Consider the following 22495-nt stretch of genomic DNA (forward strand, 5'->3'; position numbering starts at 1 on the left):
TGTAAGTTGTCCCTGTATGTACGAAGCTGTCGTGCTTCCCCATAAAACTGTTCACGCCAGAAAGTGTTAATCACACTCATAATTAAATACGTACTAGGAAGATATAAGATACTGAAATGCCTAGACTCGCCATGGTTTCTACAGCACCGTAAGGTTTATCAGAGCCGCCATTGTGCTTTATAAACTAAAGATCGGACAACTCTTTCGGAAACAACGCATAATCGAGCCGGAATGGCGTGCAGAGGACTGCCTGCTAAAACTGCTACTGCGCTGCGGCAGTTGCCAGGGGGATATCGAAGGGTACGAGGTCTGATTGGTGGAAAGGCGCCTGTTGCCTTGACAACGGCCGGGGGTTTGGTAGCGTTACCGTGCGGCGTGATCTCTGCGCTGCGTGGATGGAGGAAGCAGCTGCTGATCTCTGACAGTGCGAGAGAGACAGGCATCTATATGAGCATTCTGTACACACAGTCTCAGCCATATTGCTTAATAGGAACATCGTGCATGACTGTAAGTACATGCTTGTGTGTGCTTCACTATTTGCGATTACCCAGCCATAGTTTTGCATTACATATCGTTTTACTCTGTGGCTTTTTGTTATTGAAAAGAGCGAACGATTACGAATTGAAAACTAGATGTGACTCGTAACGTGATACACTGAACGTGTATTTCCCATATTATCTGTCTGCTTGGCTATAATATGTGTGGCACCGTAGGTCACATTTTGAACATGAAGGAGACCGTCGCTGGTTTCCTGTTCCCCCGTTAGACCCCCACGTTGAGGGCTGTGCTTTGAAGCGACGGGAAAACGCTGTATATTTTCGCCTGTATCCCCGGCTAACCACATAGCGTTTTGGTCCGAAGCGAGTGAGGCAGGCGACGTTTTGTTAAAGTTGCGGATGATCGCGAAGTTTAGCTCCGCGCACATTAATGCAGCGGCGTTTGCCGAGGGGTCCGGTGCCTCTTTTTAACATTTGACACGCAGTGTGGGAGCCGTATCTGCCTCTCTGCTCTGGGTATACATGTACAGCGGCAATTCGCCATAATGTAACGTAAGCTTGCTTCCTGTGTATTCTGCTTCGCTTCCAGTGTACCTCGGACGTTTGTTCTGAATCATTGTTTCGTTAACAAAACGGCATGTTTACCATTTGGCTATATCACAATTTGATTTCGTATGTAAGGGAATGTGAGTGTATTTCGAAAACATTTTTGAGTAGGGCAAACTCCCCCCCATTGTCTTTTTACCCGTTTCGACACAGTTTAAGTGACTTGAAACATTTCTCCAACGAATTTGACGTTATTTGTCTTTTCTTGTTAGGGTATACTGAATGCAATCCCAGTTTCCTTTCTGTTGTGTCGAGAATGTAGGGCAACTTTGTAATACGGTGACGGAGGGGAGAATTTCTGCTTCACTCGCTTTGCCTTCGCTTAAATCACTCTGTGTCCAACCTTGTCTTTTTTAAAAGAAAAAAAACACATTAGATTTTTCAGTAGGGCAAGTGGAATAAACGGTTATTATTGAATAAATGTGGTTATGGAGCCGCGATCGCGCATCATTTCCGGCGATTCAGTATCTAGATTAGTGCGCTGAGTGACACAGACACGTGGTCGGGCACCGGAGAGCTGAGCAAGCGAAAGGCTCCGAGGGGGGGCTGGGGATGGCCGGGCACCTCTAGGTGTTTTCGGTTAACCGGTCAGGCGTGTTTCAGGTCTGGCGCGTTCGCTTTAGTACCTGCGTGTACTCGTCTTGTCGGAGCGTCACTATACGTAGTGATATTTATGCACCTGAAGTCCAATTAATTTCTAATTATAAGTAGATGTAAGATACAGCCTGTTAGATGTCGGAGGGGTAGTTTTGAATGGGGTAAAGTGCGATCTAAAGCATCGCACGGTTCCTTTCATTTGGGAACGCGCAGTTTTGCTGAACAATGAACTGGCACGAGCATTTGGACAGCCGTCACTTGGGCAAACTCGCACAGCCTCCCTCGGCTGCAGTGCTATTCATCGAAACGTAGACCTTGCTCTGTGTTTTATTGTAATACTGCACTTTTCACCGTCATGTGACTTTAGTCGCCGCGTTAGTGTCAGAATAAATTCATAGTGGGGGAAGTGCAGTTACTTTTACGACACTGCACGATCTGTATTCCTCTCTTAACTGCCGTCCTTTCGCCTTATTCTGTGGGCAGAGAAAGTGGCTCTATACCTCATACACCCTACTAACCTGAAGAGACAAGACCAATGACTATGCTGCGTGGACGAGGCCAACGGGCTCCGCTCCTAAAATAAAACAAAGTTGCGAGACGGGTTTGTGCGCCGAAATCGAGCAACCACAGATACAGAGAATCAAAGTCATTGTATCTGGAAATGTTATTACAGTGTGCTTTTACATCGTTTATTCATCTTCTCTCGGTTTCGCGTATTATTCCCAGCGCCTGATCTTTTGATCGCCTATTCAGCTCAAAGGTTGGCGTTGAGCACGTTGAGCCGCGGCACGCTGTTCGTATGATGTAATAGATTATCGCGCGTCCCAGATCCGAATGCATCCTCAGTACCCACCATGCACCTATTTCCCTTCCTGGCCGCCTAAGGCACCGGAGCTCAAGGGGTCCTGCAAACGGCACATGACTTGCCAAAGAATTTAACTAGGCGGAATACGCAGTTAGTAAAGATACAATCTGCTTGCAATAGTCGTTGGGCCGTTTCGTTCCTGTTCTCTGTGTTTGTTTGTGGTGTAAAAGCATGCCGAACAGGGACACGGCTAAAAGAAACAGGATTGTCAAGAAAAAGTCGCTTCTGCTTTTCGTGCCCCTTCCTTTGGCTGCCTTGTGGTAGTTTGCTTGTCATGAGGAGATGGGGTGGCTGGGGGGGGGGGTGGGGTTACCCTGTTCCATTTAGCAGATGTTTGCTGACAACTGTGCCACAGAATAACGTTCAATAGAGGCTGAACGTTTATAAAAGGAGTAAAAAAAAAAAAACATTTTTAAATATACCTGATGGCAAAACAGTCTACAGGCATGCTGAGTGCATGCAGACAGTAGAGGTGAGATTGGGAACCATCTGGCTGATTGCTGTTCACACGTGCCATGTTGTGTGAGGGAGAGGGAAGCGTGTTTGTCTCTCACATTGTTTATATATGTGCACATATGTGTTCGGCTGTAGGAGGGAAGATGTTTCTATTGTCCCCCCCCCCCCCCCCCAAAAAAAAAAAATATATATATATAATAATATGTCCTGGAGATAAATCTGCCCCATGGTAAGATTTAGCCAAATGAATTATGCACTTGTAATTCTGCCAATAGCAACAAGATGGTCGGCAGCGGGTCGCTAAGGCGACGACGCACGCCAGCCCAGGGTCGCGTGGGGCAACGGAGAGTGCCCTCTTCTTAGGCTCCTTGGCACTACTGTGTTAATTAGCTCATCCACAGAAGAACCTAATTACACTGTATGCTGCTTTCTGAAACATCCTGGCTGTTCTGGCCTTGCTACCTGACTGGATGGGAAAAATCTTCTTTTCTTTTTTTGGTGTACTGGTGATATTGGGAGCACTGGAAAGAAGTGAATGGGGACGGAGTGAGCAGCGTGTGAAGGGAGGAATGTCCTGTAGGGCGATGGGAGTCACGAGGCTTTTGAGAGGCCGAGCCAGGACTGTTCGCCTTTTGCTCTTCATCGGTGGGGAGGGGTTGGGGGGGGGGTGATGGTGGCATCCTGTAGGGTTACTGCCAGCTGAGGAAAGCTATGGTGAACCTTCCGCACTTTTGGGACACGTTTTCGCCGCGGTACCATGATGTGGCTGCAAGTGCCCTCGGATCTCCACAGCAGCATAGTGGCGGAACACTGGGACGCGTTTCGCTGGGGGGGGCCGTCTGCTCATTTGACGGCACTGGAATTACCTTGGTAACGTGCCGGGTGTGAGGCACCTCCCAGGGGGGGACCTCGAGGATGTACAGCTTTCATGGGCCATGGCGGGACACCCCCAGGCATTCTGGGATGTGACAGGGGTGGGGGGCATCTGTTTTGAACCATGGAGTGCTGACGCATTCCTCTCTCGGTGGGCACCGTGTGGTACCCTCAGCCCTTCTCGTGACCTTCACGGATAGCATCTCTGTGAGGTCAGGACACTGTGAGTCTGCCGTTTGCTGATGTCTGGATAAGCAGGTGTAGAGAATGTTACCAGGGAAACAAAAGGTGGAGAATTTAAAGAAGTATCGTACCCGGTGTAATTTAGAGAAACCCTGGCGACTGATCTATGATTGTGTGCCGTTTGAAGGCGTGAGATGGAGACCCTGTCCTCTTGGCAGGACAGATGCCGGCTGTCCGGCTTGTGGGTATCACTGGGGATGGGACCCCCACTGTCACGGCTGAAGTGGCCTCTCAGCCACAGATTGTGCTCTCATCTGCCTTGCACTTACATAATTGTGTTTTTTTTTTATTATTGTTTTTTTTTTTCCATAATGCATGCCTTGCACAGACCTACTTATCAGGAACTGACGAAGGAGACACCAGGTTCCATCAGGGATGGGGGGGGGTGCTGACTGGAGGAACAGCCCCTCCCCACACAGGCCATCACTGCCTGTCTGGAGCTGATCGACAGGCCGTGGGAGTCTGTTGGACCCGTGTGGTTTTTGGAACCTGTTGTAACTGCCACAAGATGCAAAATTAACCCGCATGTTTTTTTTTTTTTTTTGTATTAAAAATTGTGTGTGGCTACACACACACACACACACACACACAGGCATCTTGGGCTCTCAGTCCCTCTAGCACGGGTTTCTGCAATGTGAATGTTATCTTTTCATCTCTTGTGTCCCGGTGGGGTGTGACAGGCGGGGCTGCGTTAGGATGCGCGCCTCGGCACGTGTTTGGCTCCTCCCGCCACTAACGGTTCACTCCCCCGGCCCCGGATCCCTTCCGTGGCCCCCGGGTCTCGCCCGTCATAATCATCCGCCCTTTGTGCAGTGACGGTGACTCCAGCTGCACCCGTTTTTCATCTCCTGCGAGCATCTCACCCCCCCCCCCTTCTTGCCCGGAGCAATAGACCAGGAGGCGGGCTGTCCCCAGGAGACCATAATGCCTTAGTTGTCTTGGTTACGTGACATCAGAGCGTGGTAATCAAATATAGGCGGCCGACCCGAATTTGGGTTGCAAATGCATGCTCCTCTCGCAGGCAGGGGAGCGACCCCCTTACCTCTGTCAAAACACTGTCCCTCCCAGTCCAGCCCCCCTCCCCCCATATTCACACTGCTGGAGTGTGTGCGTGGGGCCGCTGTTTGTGGTGTCTGTGTGTCATGGCCCTTGTGGTGATAGGTACACCAAATGTGGTCAGCGTCATGCTCTGCGGCCAGCTGCTTTTCTTCTCTGGCCCTTTAAGGTCTGTGCAGTTTCGGGGCACCCCTCCACCCACAGTCCCGAAAGTGACGTGAATGGTACCACTGCCCTGTTTGAGCAAGTGAGCGGGCCTAGCCTGTGCCTTCTGTCACGGGTAACAATGAGCCTTTGTGCCGGGTCCTCCTGGCCTGAACAAACAGGGTCTGTTTAATTGCGATGACAGGGTGACGGCCATGTAAGCTCGAGGCCTCATGGCGGTGGCGTGCGCTCGGGCCGGGTCGGGCTGTACTCTGACCTACCATGTCATAAAGAGCTGGATCCACTGTGGTTGCTTTTTCGTAGGTTCTGTTCCGATGGGTAGAACCGCTTTGTGATAGTAAGGTGCAGAACCACGACGCATGCGCCGGAGGGCTGGCCATAGGGTCACCCAAGGCTGATTTTGCAAAACCCTTTGAGTTTGTTGCATCATTAAATGCATCTGTGCACGTAACGCTGTGTTGCAAAAGAGCGCCGGGAATGCAGTTTCCTTGTTTCTCCTAAAAACGGCATCTGGGAAATGCATGCGGCGTGGCGATGCAAGCGGGCCACCCCCCGCCGGGTCACCCGGGACACGCCACTCGTTTCTCACGTAGCATTTTCGCCCTGTCGTTTGCCCGGGTGCATTTTAAGCAAACATCCATGTCCCGTTCAGGCTCACTGCGGTGTATTGGACCCTCGATGCTGTGCTGTCTGTGTGCGTGTTATTTAATTTCGCTACATTAGTAAAGAAAACGAGGTTAACACACCAAAAAAATGGGTTTGGCTCAGGAAAAGGGTTTTGGCTGGTTTTGATGGATCCTATCTGATCAGCACAGGTTAATTATTTCAAATGAACTTTGCTTACAAACAGAAAATGTTCCATCTTGTCAGATATTCTTGACGTGAGCGCTGAACTCGAGCTATTGATTTCTCTTTTGTGTGGTGTGTGTGTTTTTTTTTTTTTAATCTTGTTTGCAAATTGACATTTATCTGTGCGTGAAGCATCCGTCTTGTTCAGGGGAATTTTTTTTATGCATATACCCGTTTCCTCGAGCCCGTCTTCTACGTACGTGAGCAGCGCCGTCGCTATCGGCGTCCCACAGGTCGTTCTGCTGCCGGTCGCACCTTATGGCGGGTAGCGATTGAGGTGAATTCCTGCCACTGAACCGGGTTACCATTCTTCCAGGCAGTTTCCAGGATGTCCGCCGTGCATCTGAGCGCCGTACAGATCAGTCACATTTGTGAAATGAAACTTGGGGAGGGAAGTGAGAGTTTTTTTTAGGCCTGGCTGGTTGTCGCACTGGGTGTCTGTGTGTTTGTTTATGTGAGTTTCTCTGTATATACTCAATTCCCAGTGTGTCATCTGGCTGTTAGCTGCCTGAGCCTCAAGCCTCCTCCCCGTATTTGATTCGCGGTGCCGCCGTTTGCGGCCTGCTCGCCTCCACCTATCCGAGTTGGGTTTTCGGGCCGAGCTCTCCGCATTCCTATCTCACCCCCATTTGCTGCACCAGCATCATGGTCCCTAATGTTTCTGCTCGCTTTTGCCGCTCTGGTGGTCAGGCTCAGTTATAGCGTAACATCAGGGGGGCACCTGAGCTCCCTCTGCTGTTGGTCCTCCGTGGAGAATCCTCGCAGCTCGTGTGTTCCCGGCTCTGTCCAGCTCCTGCTCCTCCACCAATGGAGTGCAGTAGCGGTGGTGGTTCCTCACCTGAGCCAGGAACTCATTACATCAGAGGAGGGAGGTGGAGCCTGCTGCCTGTTTGTGGGCTTTGTTTTATGAAATCTCAGGACGTCAGTCGCATTGCAATGGAATATCCGCCATTCAGGTTTTAGAGAGCGGCACGTGGCCACCTGACCAGATAAAACAACATGGGGGCAGGGGGTGGATAAGCTGCTTAAATGAGCCTGTTATTCTGCAGAAGATAGCCAGTGCAGACCTTTGCTTTTCATTCAGTGAGAGATGTCAGACTGTGTTGCACCAAGGAGGCAGTGCAAAGTCACATGTGGCTAAGACGCTCGTCACTAGACTGCTTTACTTGACAGGCTTCCATCAAAAAAAAAAAAAGCATTTCCTTCAGAGACCTAAAGATTATTTCATTTAAAATCATTTCTCTGTTTAATAAACATTGCTGCTACGAAACCTCGCATCAGTCGGGGGGGGGTGTGAGTGGACAAAATGACAAAACAAGCCCTCCTTTGTAGGGGGAGACCAGACGTCTGTCTGGGTTTGTCCTGTTTGCCCAGCATGTGAGTGTGAGGTCCTGTCATCCTGGGTGCTGTGCTGCCAGCCTCCAGAATCCATGTGCCTCTGATCGGAAGGATGCTGGTTCGAGTCCCGGCTTTGGCGGAATAATCACATGTGCGTGGACCCACAAGCAAGGCCCTTAATCCCTGGCTCCAGGGGCACAGCATGCTGACACTGTGCTGCGATCCCCCAGGCTTGCTCTCACCTGTACTTGTGTGTGTGTGTGTGTGTGTGTGTGTGTGTGTGTGTGTGTGTGTGTGTGTGTGTGTGTGTGTGTGTGTGTGTGTGTGTGTTTCATGGAAAGCAAAATAGGGTAGACAAAGAAGAGAATTTCCCCATGGGGGTTACTAAAGTATCACTATTCTATTCTATTCCGTCCTGTTCTAAAGATGCCCTTTTATTTATGGTTATCTCTTGTTTGTTTTGCGGTGCTGGAGCTTGACCTTACTGTCACCCTATGTTCGGGTCCCGCCGCCCTTTGATTGGCTGGTTGTCTGTCTCCTTTGAGGTGTGTTCAGCCATGCCACATCCCCCCCACAACCCCCTCCCCAGATGAAGGCAGCTCTCAGCTGCTTTTGCGGAATTGAGCTAGTTGGCCTGCTGTGGTTGGCCTGTCATTAGTGCTGCTGCTGGATTAGCTTTCAGTTATGGGTGGGGTGGTCTGAGACTTTCAGGTAACACACTGTGTGTCTGTGCCCCCCCACCTCCCACTGTTTCTCTCTCTCTCTCTCTCTCTCTCTCTCTCTCATTTTTCACTGTCTTTCTTTTCACGTTCTCTTGCAGAATTCCTTAAAACCGTTGTGTTCACCTCTGGGCAATTATAGCCGACAGCCTGTGGAGACTGCAGCTCCTTGGGGGTGGGGGAGGGACGGTTCGTTAACCATCCGAGTCAGAAAGAAGCTGCCCACCTTCCTCCCCAAACATGCCCTTGGTGTATTGTGTGTCACCCCCGATCCAATCGGCAAGGCCTCTACCCCCCTGGCCTGTGTTTGGAGGTGTGAGAGAGAGGGTTAAAAAAAATAGCATCGACAAATGAAATGAAACGCACAGGCGTTTTAAAACTGCTATAAATAAACAAAAATGACAAAAATAAGTTATGGTGCTGTGCGGGGTGGCGGGTTGGAAGCTCGCTTTATTTGGTTTTGTCATTGGAACTATGCCCAGGCAGCAAAATGGCCGCCGCGGTTGACAGTACGTAGACGGGATTCTCGCGGCGCCGTGCTCACCTGCTCAGGTAAGGTGGGGTCGCAGAAAGCGAACTGGCGATGGCCTCAGTGGCCAGCTCTCTGCCGCTTCCCCACCCTGCAGGTCACGACGACAATGCGCCGCTCAGGGCCGTCCCCTGTGCCGCCGTGCATCGTGGGTAGTCTCCCGGTTGAGCTAGAGCGGCAGGGCTGGCCGTTTCATAACGGCTCGGGAGGCGTCGCCTGGAGACGCGTCTTTGTGCCGTGAAGCCAGGGTATGAGACACACCTGTGTGCTTAGAGCAGGTGTGTCAGGCCTGTGGACGGACCTGTTTGATTGGTTTCAGGGTGTGGAGGAGGAGGTGGTGGGGGGGGCGGCGGGTGTCAGCACGCAGCCGGGATCCTCTGCCTGTGGCGGTTCATCTCGGCGTCTCTGCAGGAATCTCGTGGCCAGGATCGCCGATCCGATGGGGCTGCTTGACTCCCGAGGCAGGGGCTAATGTGTCTTACTCTTTCTCCACATTCCACCCCCCTCCCCCCACCTCTTGTGGTGGGGGTAATGTTACCTGATGCTTTTTAAACACTGTGCTGTTGGCCTGTACTGCAGTTGCCATGTGTATTGATCTCTGTTCTTGGGGGGGTGGGCACAGAGACAGGGTCTCGTACTCCGCAGGGGTGTTGCGACACCGGTGTAGCGATCAGCGCTCCCTGTGGGTCCCCCCTCCCTTATTGTCTAAGTGGTCCGTTAGGAGCAGGGACCGCCACCCCCCACCCCCCTGACCGGCTCCCTCTTTGATGTTGTGGAAAATGAGGGGCCTAATGACGATAATGATGCGTGAGAGCACTTTCACAAGCGAGATGGACTTTTGGTGCCCCCCCCCCCACCTCAAATTCCCGCTATAGATATTCAAATAGATGGAGCTGGTGAGTGGCTTTTTTTTTTTTTTTGAAGGGGCTGAGAGCTCTCCTCGACCTCCCCCCCACACCCCCACATCAGTCTCTGTGATCTAAGAGGCGCAGGGCGCCGACGTTGAGCTGAGGTGAGCATTGTGTTGCTAATTGGGATTAACAAGTCTTTTTTTTTTTTTTTTTTAAATCTGGGCCACCCGCCACCAGAGCAAAGGAGCCGGTGGGGGCGGGGGTGTCGGGCGTTGGGAAGGGCAAGACAATCACTCTGTTTGCACTCTTGAGATAAAAACCCATGAAGGGTATTATGGGGAGTTAGGTACACACACAGACACAAGCCCTGAGGGTTTGTTGTGGAGTTCGTCGTATTGGCAGTGGTGTCAATAGTGGGAGTTTTGGTGAGTCAGCAGTGATCAGATAGCATAGTTACTGCTGTTGGACCCTTGAATGGCAAGGCTGGACACCCCCCCTGCCCCCCCCCCCCCCCCCCCCCAAGTGATGATTTTCACCTCGCTTGGGGGAGGTGGGTGCTGAAGTGGTCCTGGACCAGTTCCTCTTTGCATGACTTTTCAGCGACCCCCTTCCTAACCCCAGCCCAGACGGCTTCCTCTGCCTGCATGGGTTACGGTGGCTTAGGGTACAGCATCCCCCCCCCCCCCCCCCCACCGTCCCTGTGCCCACATAATGTGTGCCACTGCCTTCCTGGGCAACTCGCCTGGAGGGTGGGGGTCACTGGGAGGTGGTCAGGGGCATTGTTGGTAGACAGATTTCTCCCTTTTGGAAATTTTTTGTATGTTTTTTTTAAATTATTATTTTATTTTAATAATGCAGATGTGACAGCCCGTTTGCCCTAGTGACACAGGGGCAGTGAGTTAATCTGGTCTGGCCGTACTCGCAACTGCACCAAGCCTGTATCTCATCACAGTACAGCACCTCGCAGTGTCACAGACATGCAAACGGAGTGTCTGTCCAAGTCGACGTCCGCGTAGGAATGCAGACTCGCGCTGTCTCCAGACCCTTATTAAAGTCCCTTCCTTCTGGAAGCATTCAGGAAAAACTGTTACAGCAAATTCTGGGAGGTCTGCTGAGTGTCTGTACCAGAACGGCGGGCTGGTGAACAGTGGCGGGACTGGGGCAGGCGGATAACCGCATGCTGGCCTGCAAGCCGCCTCGGATTCTGCAGAACTCTGGGACTCTTTGGCTGGTCCCAGCCATTAATGTTTGCAGAAATCAGGGTTTTTCCTGGCTTAGAATGAGACGGAGGTGGTTCCATGCTGATCATGTACACTCGCGTACAGGCATGTGTACCACGCCTTCAGCTGGCTCAGCAAACGTTTTGTACAAGCAGCATTGTTTAGGATTTCTAATAATGGAAGAAAATGACAATTATCACATTTATATAAAGAATAAAGTGCCACTTTCAATGTTAAATGAAATACAACAAAAATGCAATGTGCTAATTTACAAATTTAATGAACATCAAATCAAATATAGCATAAGCCATTATTTTCATTTACAGTAATAGCGGCCCTCTTGCAGTGTAGTTGAACATAAATATACACATCAAGAAAAATGTTGCCCTAACAGCATAGTTGATTGTCCGCATTAAAGCCACTGTTTATCTACACAGTTCACAACCAGAGGCAGAACGTTTCAGCCTCCTGTTTTTCGTTTTATATAACCTCTTCATGCGATCGCATCCGCTTGCTCCGTTTTTGAGAAAATTTGAATAAAGATGAATGGAAAGTGACATTAAAATCACTTAAATGTCGACTTTGCATTAATACACTCCCAATGGCTTGGCAAGTCAATCCACTCACCTTGACTCGTCTATTGCACTCTGATCCTGTTCAGGATTGGTTCATTTCATGGCTGTACACTACTTACAGATCTGATAAATGTACCGCATCTCATCTGTAACATGAGTTATTCCTTTATTATTACTGCCTGTCAGATGAAGTCTGTACTCTTTCCCCTGCTTTCTCGATTCTCCTCATCGCAAACTCGCTTAGTAAAGTAATCGCTGCCATATCTGCGAAGCTAAAAACAACGCAGTGATGAGATGTAACGTTAATTTAGGAACCTTTTTATGAAACGGGATGTGCTTGGATGCAAAAATATATTCTGTTCTACGTTCGGATGTTTGATAAGCCACAAAACATCAGGGCCAGCAGACACACGGGAGAAAAACAGATGCTCTGTTTTTAAGGAGAATTCCAGCACTTTCCTTCCTCTTTGGCAGTTTTGGTAGCACCTTTTCCGGTACACTGTGCTGATTCTGATACAGCGACACCATATCGGTAATGCTGATATGGCAGCATAATGTCTCAATTGCAGACATTCGATGGAGGCAGCCGCCTCGTGATTCTGCATGGAGGGAAAATCCTACAAATTCAGCGGAACACACCAAATGAATCGCAGCATTTACGTTATTTTACCAGTGCAGTGAAACTGCAGCGGCAGACGTTAAAATCTTTCTTTGTGCTGAGTTCTGGATTTCCCCAAAACAGCGGAGTGCGTCCTCAGTGTCCGTTTTTTGGGATTCTCACGATGCCTCTGAGATGCTTTAGCACGTGGGTGGGGGGGTTAAGCTCAGTGCTGTGATTCTCAAACCGCTGAAGGGATCCTGAGCTGATTCCTATTTGCGCGTTTCCCGGTCAGTTGAGGCCAATTCCTGTATTTATGCAGAGCATCCTGCCTGCCGCTGGCTGAACAGCATCGTCACCTCGAAACCTCAAAGACTTATTGACCTTCACATGTCCGGGGGAGGGGGGGGGGGGGTCCTGTGTGTGTGCCTGTAGAGCAGGTTGATCATAGGCCCCTCAGCAGTGTGTGTCCCGCTTGCTCGCCCTCTTGTCCCCCTACGTGGGGTGAGCTCCCGGGGAAGGAAGCCAAAGCACCTCTTCTCCATGGCCCCCTCCACGAGAAGAGGTCCTCCAGGCTCTTGGAGAGTGGGCGATGGGGATCTTCGAGAGCTAGGGGTGGGTCCGTCTTCCTCTGGAGTGGCTCATAATTCCCCCCGTGGAGTAGATCTCGTAGCGTCAGTGTTAAGTTTCTGTTTCTGTGGTCAGACTGGCTGCATGGGTGATAATATGTAAATGGGAACTAATGAGTGACATAAACCTCACGTCTGGCCGTGGTTATGTATGTGTCGGGCTGCTAGGTTGGAAACAGACGAGGATTGAGGATGGTCTGACGTGTTGGGGGGGGGGGGGACACATCTAGGGCATGTTTTAAAGCTCTTTGTTTCTGTCTCGCTCTGCCCACAGATTCCCCTGGTTTAATGGGTCCGATAATCGGGATGTCACCAGATAAGAAAGCAGAAACCCCCGGCACACGAGAGGAGCGGGCGGGGCTGCGGGGCACCTGTGGGGCGGGGACCCTGCCTGAGGCAGAGAGTGCCGCCAGCCCCCTGGCCACCAGCTTGGACCGTGTGGGCGGAGTCGAGGGGGGGGCCGAGGATGAGGAACTGACCAACCTCAACTGGCTGCACGAGAACCTGCTGCAGAACTTCACCCTGGGGGGGTCGGAGGCACAACCCAGCGGCAGCCCCCTCTTCGACATCGAGGGCGACGGCCTGCCACACGCCCTCTCTTCCATGTCCTCCTCCTCCTCGACATCCCCGTCATCTTCCTCGCTCCTTGCAGGCCGGGCCGGAGAAAAGGACTCGCTCAAATCCAAGCCTCCTCTATCCTTCTCGCTGCTCATTTACATGGCGATAGAGCAGTCGCCCAGTAAGTCGCTCCCCGTTAAGGATATCTATGGCTGGATCCTAGAGCACTTCCCTTACTTCTCCAGTGCCCCTACTGGCTGGAAGAATTCAGTGCGCCACAACCTGTCTCTCAACAAGTGCTTCCGCAAAGTGGAGAGGAGCTTAGGCAAGGTAAGGGCCTCCCAATGCAGACACACAGACTGTGGGCCAGAGGCACTGTATTGCTGCTAATTTATACCGGCAGCATATTTAAGCCACATGTGTACATCGCAGCTCTTTGTTTACAGTCTAGGCAAGGTGGAGAATCCTTATGAGAGAAAAGATCTCTCATTCCTGATTTAGTTAGGACCTTCCACGGTTGGTCTGAAGCTCCTGAGAGCCCCACTGGAAAGAGAATACATTATCGGTTACATTTCCAAGTCGATTTCTCTGACATCATGATATCATCAAGCATCGTTCAAGCAGTTTCTAATTTCGCAAAGTTGAAAGGGACCTTGTAACCCAGTTTTGGGGCTTTGGATTTTTCCCATAAAAGAATGGTAAATAGTTATGATGGTGCTGTGAACACAGAACCTCATCTGCTAGAAGCTGGTCAGATCCTTACTGTAGTTGTGGTCAGTCTGCTTTGGGTGGATCGTTCTGTCCTTGGAATGATGCTGCATCGTGTTAAACTTCTGCATGTGCTGAGAACGTCCGCTTGCTGCAGTGGCGAGCCTGAGATCCGATCGGTCACCTGAGTCCCGCTGGTTGGTTTCTCCGGTTTTACCGGGAACCCCGTGTTCCCCGTGATCGCGGAGGAACTTGGTCACGGTCATGAGCCTCCTCTAGGAGCTAGCCCTGAGACATCGTGCGGTATCTCCCGAAACAAGGCACAGCAGGGAGAGAGCTCGACTTCCCATCACAGTTCCTCCTCACATCACGGTTGGGCTGTGGAGATGGTTCAGCCTGAATCCCAGCAGTGCTGACTGGGCCCGAGGAGGAGGAGGTCATTGTTCGTTCATCTTCTCTCAACTTTTTGAGTTCTCTCAAAGGCCACTCGTCTGCTCAGGCTTATGGGCGAGTTATGAGCATAATTAATGAATAATTTATCCTCTGACCATATTGATCTGTTTGAATGGCGGAGCTACACATTTTTTGTTACACTGAGGGCAAAACCGACTAATTCTTCGGCTGTTGACGAGTGGTGAGGGGCCCGGTTCGGCCACATTGGTATCGTACCGGGTCTCATGGGGGGCTCTAATCGCCCCCCACTGAGACGACATCTCTTTGAGCTACAGAACCCCCCGCATGGCCTTCACTTGAAGGATGGGCAAATAAAGCATGCCGCCGGACGCTGCGTTCACACCCCGGGTGGAGCCAGCGGCCTGGTGGTTGCTGCCTGCGAGTCTGCTGAGAGCCCAGCGCTGGTTTCAAATGACACTGTCTGGTTTCTGTTGCCATGGCGATGTTTCCTCCTTCCTGTTTATGAGCGGACTGGTAATTTGAGTCAAGGTTATATTGCTCCTGCTAGACTGTGCTGGAACAGAGAGTGAAATGGAGAGATAGCAGAACAGACACACACACTTATATCTACTTCCTGTGTACAGACGCGCACAAACACATGCATAGTCACTTAATATAAAAACTGCATGCACATGCAAAGTGACACACGGATGCCAGTGACCACACATGCAAGCACATGTACTGGTGTCTATGTGCTTAAACCACACTGCATCATGCCCCTTTGCATTGTGGGGCGTGACCCGCTACGATATGGCAGCAAGACCCCGGTCACAGCAGTGGTCCGAGCCCATGTTTCATGGTCCGTCTCCCGGATGCAGTTTATTTATACCGACCTACTTACAGACCGTCTCTGTCATGGAGAAAGCGGAGCTGCCTGGGACCCTTCTGGATGTCAGCCCCCACCCCTAGACAATGATTGTACTTCTGGGTATATTTCATTGGTAATACCCAAAACTCACCAGTGACTCCTTCGGGATATTTCCTGGTGTTTCCCTTTGCTCAACAAAAGACTTTCAGTTGCTCTGTAGCTTGTGAGATTTGCGTTTTTTTTTTCCCTGGTTGATGGCTCTTGACCCGACGGCGTCGGCATTCAGGGTTAGTGTGTTCGGTATGTGGCAGGAAGCGCTGCTGTGATGTGGCGCCGTGTGACGTGAGGCCATGTGTCTCTGCTCCAGGCCAATGGAAAGGGCTCTCTGTGGTGCGTGGACCCGGAGTACCGACCCAACCTGATCCAGGCCCTGAAGAAGCAGCACTTCCCTGCCGCGCACGCCTTCTGCACGCCGCCGGCCTCGCCACCCAGGTGGGTGTCCTTACCCCCCCTGCCCGGGGGACGGCTTTCGAACCTCAAGCTCTGCTCTTGTGGCTTTGGCTGTACTGGCAGTAGGTGGTGATTGTTGTACCATTTCTCATTCATTTGCCCCCCTCTGCCCCCCGCAGCGCCTCCTCCCCCCCACGTCACCTCGTCCTACCGGACCAGAGCAGCTCTCTGAAAGGTGAGTGCCTCTTTCCCAGCTCCCATGCCCCCTCCTCCCATGGAGGGCGGCTCTGCATCCGCAGCCTTTACAGAGACCCGTGCTGCACACTCGGCTGGATACAGGGCGGTGTCTCGGCCCCCTGTTGGCTGTTTATGCTCCGGTATCACTCATAGCTCCATCTTCCACCACCATCTGTACTTCAGAGCTCCTCCTGAGAGGTGGGGAGGTGTGAGGCCGTTCGGTCTGTGTGTGTGTCTGTGTGCGTGTTTCTCTGGCTTGGCTGTCTTCCGTAACCTTGACTACGGAGATTTTGCCACCGCGGTAACTGGGCAGGAAGCTCTGGCCCCCGTCTCATTGGGGATGAATAATTCAGGTCCCCTGACTCTGAGTGCAGGATGGGAATGGGGTGCGCGACCCCTGCCCTTCCCGCCCCCCCACCCCACCCCGTCCTACTTCCTGTCCCTCGAAGGAGGCTGGCCGCATCAAACTGATTCCTGTGTGCATGTTCTCTCCTTTTGCAGAGTCTGACATTGACGCCGCTACAGCCATGATGCTGTTAAACTCTACTCCCGGGCAGCGCGCCGACCCATGTAAGAAACGCCCCCCCCCCCAGAAGCCCCCCACCCTGCCCTCTGCCTCTCTTCCATTTTATACTGTACTACTTTAACTATACCCAGCCCCCAACCCCCCCAACACTCCGAAAGTATGGATTAGTGCGGTTTTTACTGCCAGTCATTTGTTATTGGGAGGGGTGTCTGTGGCCCCGCCCCTGTTTCTCCCTCCGCTGCCCTGATTGGCCAGGGTCCTTTAAAACCAGGTACACTAATTAACTTAACATCTCTCACAAAGGAATTTGAGGATAGCATTATACCCATGGGCCGGCCTTCATTTGCATATCATCTGACCGGCCCGTAACCATGACGACATCCATGACAACGTCGCATTCTCGCTCAGGCCATTTCCATGCATGCGGATACGCAGCGATGTAGGTGGCAGCTGCCATGGTGCTCCACGGAGATGCCGCCACTGGACCTGAGGCGGCCTCGTTTGTTGCATTGAAACTTATGCCACCACAGCCCCCCGAGGGCAGTTTGTCGGGGATCTCGCTCTTGTTCTGGCAGGGCTTCCGGTCCCCCTCAGTGTTGTGAGTCAGAACCCCCCCAGTCCCAAACGGCCCCACTGTTATCTGTCTATCCCCCCCCCACCCCTAACAGCCTCCCTATTATCCCAATCAAATTAGGCACTCAGGACTAGCGCCTGCAGATCAATTTTGCCGATGTTGTTGCTGCCATTAATTGCACTCGTTATGCATCATAATTAATCCTAATTGTTGTTATTTTCATAAGCTAGTTAGTCCCGCATTGGTGTGACGGTGGGGACGCTTAGCCTGAACCCTCTCTCTCTCTCGCTCGCTCTCTCAGGCGACCCTGACAGTCCGATGGACCTGTCCCGGCCTGACTCTGTGCTGGTCAGCAGCGACCCGAAGCAGGACCACAACTACAGCAGTGTTCCCCTGCCGCGCTGCCCCTCCCGCTCAAGCTCCTCCTCACTGTCTTCTGTGGATGAGGGTGGGGGTGGCGAGGCCCCCCTCCAGACACGCCGGGCCGGGAGCGAGGGCTTCCACAGCGACGAGGACTCCGACCCGCCGGACGATGCCGGGGGCGCCCGTGGCTGGCCCAGCCGCGCCAAGCTGCCAGGTCCGCGGCGCTCCGCCGCCACCAGGGGCCCCCCCGGGAAGAAGCTGCGGCGTGATGTCAGAGCTGAGGTGGACGAGGAGCTGAAGGAGGCGGCAGGGTCGCTGCTGCACCTGGCTGGGATCCGAACCTGCATGGAGGGTTCCAAACACAGTGCCAAGAGTAAAAAACTCAACAGGAAATGAGGCGCCCTGACCCCCCTGTAACCTTTGAACCCTGACCCCGCTGTGTCCCGCTCCTCCCTCTCTCTTCAGTTCGGTGAATCATCGTTTTCTTTATTCTCAGATTTTGTAAGAAAAAAATGAAAATGGAAAAAAAAAAAATATGTGGGAATACTCCCTCCCTCAGCCCCCACCCCCTGCCCCCCCCCACAACACAAATACGCACGGCAATATTACCATCCACTGCGGATTATGAAGCCATATTAAGACTTTTACCGGGGGGAGGGGGAGGAGGACCAAGAAGAGACACCTAGTTGAAAGATAAACCGCCAACTCTGAACCGTCATGCCAACTGGAGCAATTCCGTCTTTTCTTGTTTTTGTAGGAGAATTGGCCCCCAAAGGTGTTCGAAGACTCGAACCATTGCATGCTTCCAGGTGAAGGTATTTAGGAGAATGAGTGCATGTATATAACCGACAACCTGACCCTAGCCTAGTCTGGATTCTTCTGCCATTCAGATATAAAACGACAAAACAGAAACAAGGAAAATCACTTTGAAAAAGGGGAAGAGGTTGCCGCCGGTATCTTCTGAATCGAGGACATTGGTCTAGAGTTACCACACAAAGAGAAATGCAATAATTATTCCAAATCCTTTAATTGTTGTATTTTTGTTTTTCTTTAATGCCTACATTTGTCAGCTTTTGTTTCTTGGTTTGGAAGGTCATCTTGAATTCTGAGGCATCGGGATCCTGCCATTGGATAAGTGTCTGGGATTTTGAATTGTAATGTTGGAAGGAGGGGGGGTCTCCAAATGGCCGCCCCAAACCCTGCAGCCCAGGATTTGGCCTTTTTGACAAAGTGCCCTGCGCCCCTGCCATGTGAACACCCCCTGCTCCCTCTTCCTCCTTGTGCCGTGGTTGGTGTCACAATATTGATTATGTCTTCAGCCTCCCTAGTGTCACCTGCAAAAATAGAAGCTGATATTTGCAGCCGAACGGGCCGGCCTGCCGTCCTGACCCGAGGCACTAGGCGGGGGACGTACATTGGCCGTGCGAGTGTAGGGATCCTGTCCTGGTCAGGTGGTTTACTGCTGGGACTTGTATTTAATTCTCGTTGCTCTAGATAACACGTGAAACAGGAAACCGCTGGAGAGGAAGAGGAAGGCACTTCCAAAAGTTGATATAGCAGTGCCATTACACTTTGTAAGCTGCAAGGGCGTTCTGTGTACTGGTGGAGATTCATGTCACCGAGGGCTGTGGCTGTCATTGGCTGATACAGATATGCAGATGGACACGCCCCCCTCCCTGCTCTGCTTCTGTTGTTCACATAGGGAAATGACACTATGGGAGTGGCAGGTCATCTGTGCTTCTCCCAGTCAAATTCTCCCCCCATCTCAAAGCACCCTGTGTGCTGTTTGGCTTTCCAGCTCCTGGGCTTCTGCTCATTATATTCAAATGTCAAAACAGGAAAAACTTTAAACAAGCAAAAAGGGAACAAAATCAACAACAAAGGCTCAGTCCAATCCAAACATGTATGGGGGGCTGGGGGATCTGACCATAGGGGGCATCCACTGTGTCACCGGCCCCTTGGAGTTTTTCCCATGATTGACAGGAAATGAGGGTGGGGGTTGAGGGTGAGGGTGGAGCTGGAGAGCCAATGGCGGGCAGAGCAGAAACAGCCCCCGGAATCCGGCCCCGGCCCCCCGGCCGACTCTCTCCCCCGGTGCGCTTTCTGCCCCGCCCTTCTTGCACATTTTCACTTTTTTGGAGCAGCCAGCTATTTTTTTATTTTTTTTTGGGGGGGGGGTTCTGGGTTTTCTGTGTGCCATAGGCTGCCAGCCACAGTATTTAGCGGGTGAGGCAGACTCCTGCTTGTTCGGGGGAGGGCTTGAGATACCGGAGTGGTTTGCCGTAGTGACGGCCAGTAGCTGCCTAGTAAGGAGTGCGGAGTTACTGTCCAGCAGGGGGCGCTACCAATTAGTGGCTGGTCGTACATCCGGACCCCCTGAGATGAGATTTTTTTTCACCCTCATTCCCAATAATGACTTGAACTTCACAATTAGGAGACAAAATTAAATGTCTCCACCAGGTCCTGCTGTTTTGCAGAACTTCACTGCCTCTGCTCCGAAGGTGTGACCCCACCCCATAGGCTCATCATATCCACTGCTATTCTTGGGGAGGGGGTGCTTTGCGCTGATGTGGGGGTGGGGGTGGTTGTCACCGATTAGGTGCGCTGGCCTTGTCCGGTCAGCTGACATTGAGTTTTGACCTTTTGACCTCGCCGCCTTTTCACTGCCATAAACTGCCGCCTTCATGTTGGATGAGCATGTGCTCGAAACGTTCATGCTGTTCTCCATTATTTTTGCCTGATATTCATTGTGCTTCATCTGCATCAGGTCTTTGTCTTTCTTCTTTTCCTTATCATGATTGCCAAACTCCTAGGGTCTGTCTAACAGATAGGGATACATTTATTAATTAACAGACAGGGGAAGGGGAACATAAGCAGGAATCACTGTTCTTCCACTGACAGACAGATGTCTGGGGGATCCTCCCTGTTAAAATGTGGTACTGCCTGGAATGTATTAGTTATTGAGTTGCCATACCACGTGATATTTACATAAACCATAACTGCCCTTCACGTGACGGCCGTCGCAGACACAGCTAGGAGATGCGACAAGCAGAGCGTCAAACACGAGCTGCTAATGACGGCCGCTGGGATGTAAGCACACTGATGTACACGAGAACACAGGTTTACAGTGCGGAGGGGGGGTAGTGGTCGGATGCTGCCCTTTTTTAGCCCTCCTGGTTATGCCGATTGTGGGCAAAATTTACTGCCGGAAATTCCCGATGGCGCTACCTGTTAAGGGCGGAGATGTAGCGGCTCTGTCAGTGCTGGTAGGGAAGCTGGAACGCGCCGTTATTAAGATGGTGCCGGCAGCAGGTTCCCGTGCGCGGTGCATGTGCGTGTGTCAGCGGGTAGGTGGGAATAATCACCGGCGAGCCCACAGCGAAGGAAGCTCTCGAGTGTGAGACTCATGTCATCGACTGTGTCTTTGACTGTCTTCACCTGGTCATATGTTCAGGCTAGTTTAGTTAAGTTTTTTTTTTTTTTTTTTTTGAGAACTCTTACTAGATAATGATGATTGTTTCAAAATTATTATTATTATTATTATTATTATTATTATTATGGCAATTTTTGTCATGTTTAACTAACTAAAGCTGCCAGTCCAGTATCAGTTTGTGTCAGTTGTCTGCCATGTCTGTTAGACAGACAAACCTTTGGTTTTTGTACGCTAACCTCTGTTAATAAAATGTTTATAAAGTTTATTTTCGCCAAAGATATGCAATTGCATTATATATGGTATTACCGAATAAAAAAATTCTTGTTTTACCATGGTTGTGTAAAAGACTGTTGTTTTATGCTGCTGAACTTTTAAAGGGGACATTAGTGTGTTGGAGATTGTACGTGCTGTGGGTTGATTACGGTTATTTTGTTCCTTTGATGTAACACGGGGAGAGTAATGCAATATTTAAAATGGAAGTCTGAGGACGCCTGGAAAGGAACCTTTTGTTTGTTGTTGAGCAACATTGCCACCTGCTGTGTGGAGGCCAGAATGTTGAAAACTGCAAACTGCCTTTTGAAGCTTTTCTTCAGTGGCAAGAATTACTGGCTCTGGATGGTCACATGATGGGAGTCGCCTCCCCCATCGCCACATTATGTGATTTACTTGTCTCTGTGTTTAATATGCAAAAGGGAGAGAACACGCTTTCCTTTTTTAAAGGCGTAGTAATTGCTTATTTTACATTTTCATGTAGGCAAACTGATTAGATGGAATCTTATAGGTACAGATTAATGGCATTGCGGTTGGATTTGCAGCCCCTGCTCTCCTCCGATTTAGACGCCGTTCACCTATAGGGGTTTGCTCTAAATCTGTTCCTGCTATTTTTATCTTATTTCTTGCCTGCTGAGGGTGAGCCTCAAGCCAGCCAGCAAGTCCAGAAACAGCTCTGCTCTCCTGCAAATGGCCTTTAGCGGGTCTGATACCCAGGTCAGACATCTGGCATCCCTGCGTGGAGTGATATGTTAGTCAGACCCAGAGCTGCCTGAGACAGCACCCTCCTACACTATTTGTCCGGCTTCAAAAAGGGGTCAGAATTTGCAGGGCAGAGCGACTGTACAAGCAGGCGTCAGTTTCCGCTGCCCTTAAACCCTGCAAAGGAAGCTACTCTCCTTCTTGATGCACAATAAGAGCTGAAAGGGGATGTTTTATTAATGTGCTGTGTTTTAAAGGCAGAGAGCCAGCAGAAGGCCCTTTTAGAGGGAGGCGTGGGACTTGGGGAGCAGCGTGCCCCGGGACTCTCTCCTGCTTTGTCTGACTTGGGCTCTTCTGAGTGTCGTCCCCCCCCCCTCCCCAGAGCCCCCCTTAACATGCCTCTGCTGCCTCCTTGTTTGTAAATTAATCAAGAGGACGACTCCAACACAAAGCGACACCCGGACAGAGGTTGCTTGGTAACGCCCCGAATCCGTTCTCCTGACCTCGATTGTTCAGTCGAATCCCCTGGCGTCTCATCTGCCTTGTCAGACAGCCGGGCCCCCATTCTCCCTGGCGAACGCCTCAGTGCTGCTGGAAACCAGAACACCCCTTCCCCCCAAGCTCCCGCCGCCCTGGCAACAGCACCAAGCCAACAGTTGCTAAGCGACCAGACGGCGCAAGGGCCCCTGGCAGTGAGGTGGTTTGAGTTTGTCTGTGTGTATGTGTGTGTGTGTGTCTGTGAACATG

General features: G+C 51.2%; 1 protein-coding gene across 3 annotated transcripts; it reads left to right on the top strand.

Annotated features, from left to right (window-relative positions):
• Positions 1 to 222: 222 nt before the first annotated feature.
• Positions 223 to 21106, top strand: foxn2a (forkhead box N2a). 3 transcript variants are annotated; one of them, XM_049002747.1, is made up of 6 exons: positions 223 to 300; positions 12941 to 13554; positions 15561 to 15685; positions 15823 to 15878; positions 16382 to 16450; positions 17282 to 21106. In XM_049002747.1, the coding sequence occupies exons 2-6, from the start codon at positions 12955 to 12957 to the stop codon at positions 17737 to 17739; spliced, it is 1308 nt and encodes a 435-aa protein (XP_048858704.1). In that variant the 5' UTR covers positions 223 to 300; positions 12941 to 12954; the 3' UTR covers positions 17740 to 21106. The 3 variants fall into 3 exon arrangements, with proteins under 3 accessions (XP_048858704.1, XP_048858703.1, XP_048858705.1); XM_049002746.1 differs by lacking the exon at positions 223 to 300 and adding an exon at positions 307 to 507; XM_049002748.1 differs by lacking the exon at positions 223 to 300 and adding an exon at positions 12448 to 12652.
• Positions 21107 to 22495: the final 1389 nt, after the last annotated feature.

Source organism: Brienomyrus brachyistius, unplaced genomic scaffold (genome assembly GCF_023856365.1).
Source record: "Brienomyrus brachyistius isolate T26 unplaced genomic scaffold, BBRACH_0.4 scaffold71, whole genome shotgun sequence".
Taxonomy (NCBI): domain Eukaryota; kingdom Metazoa; phylum Chordata; class Actinopteri; order Osteoglossiformes; family Mormyridae; genus Brienomyrus; species Brienomyrus brachyistius.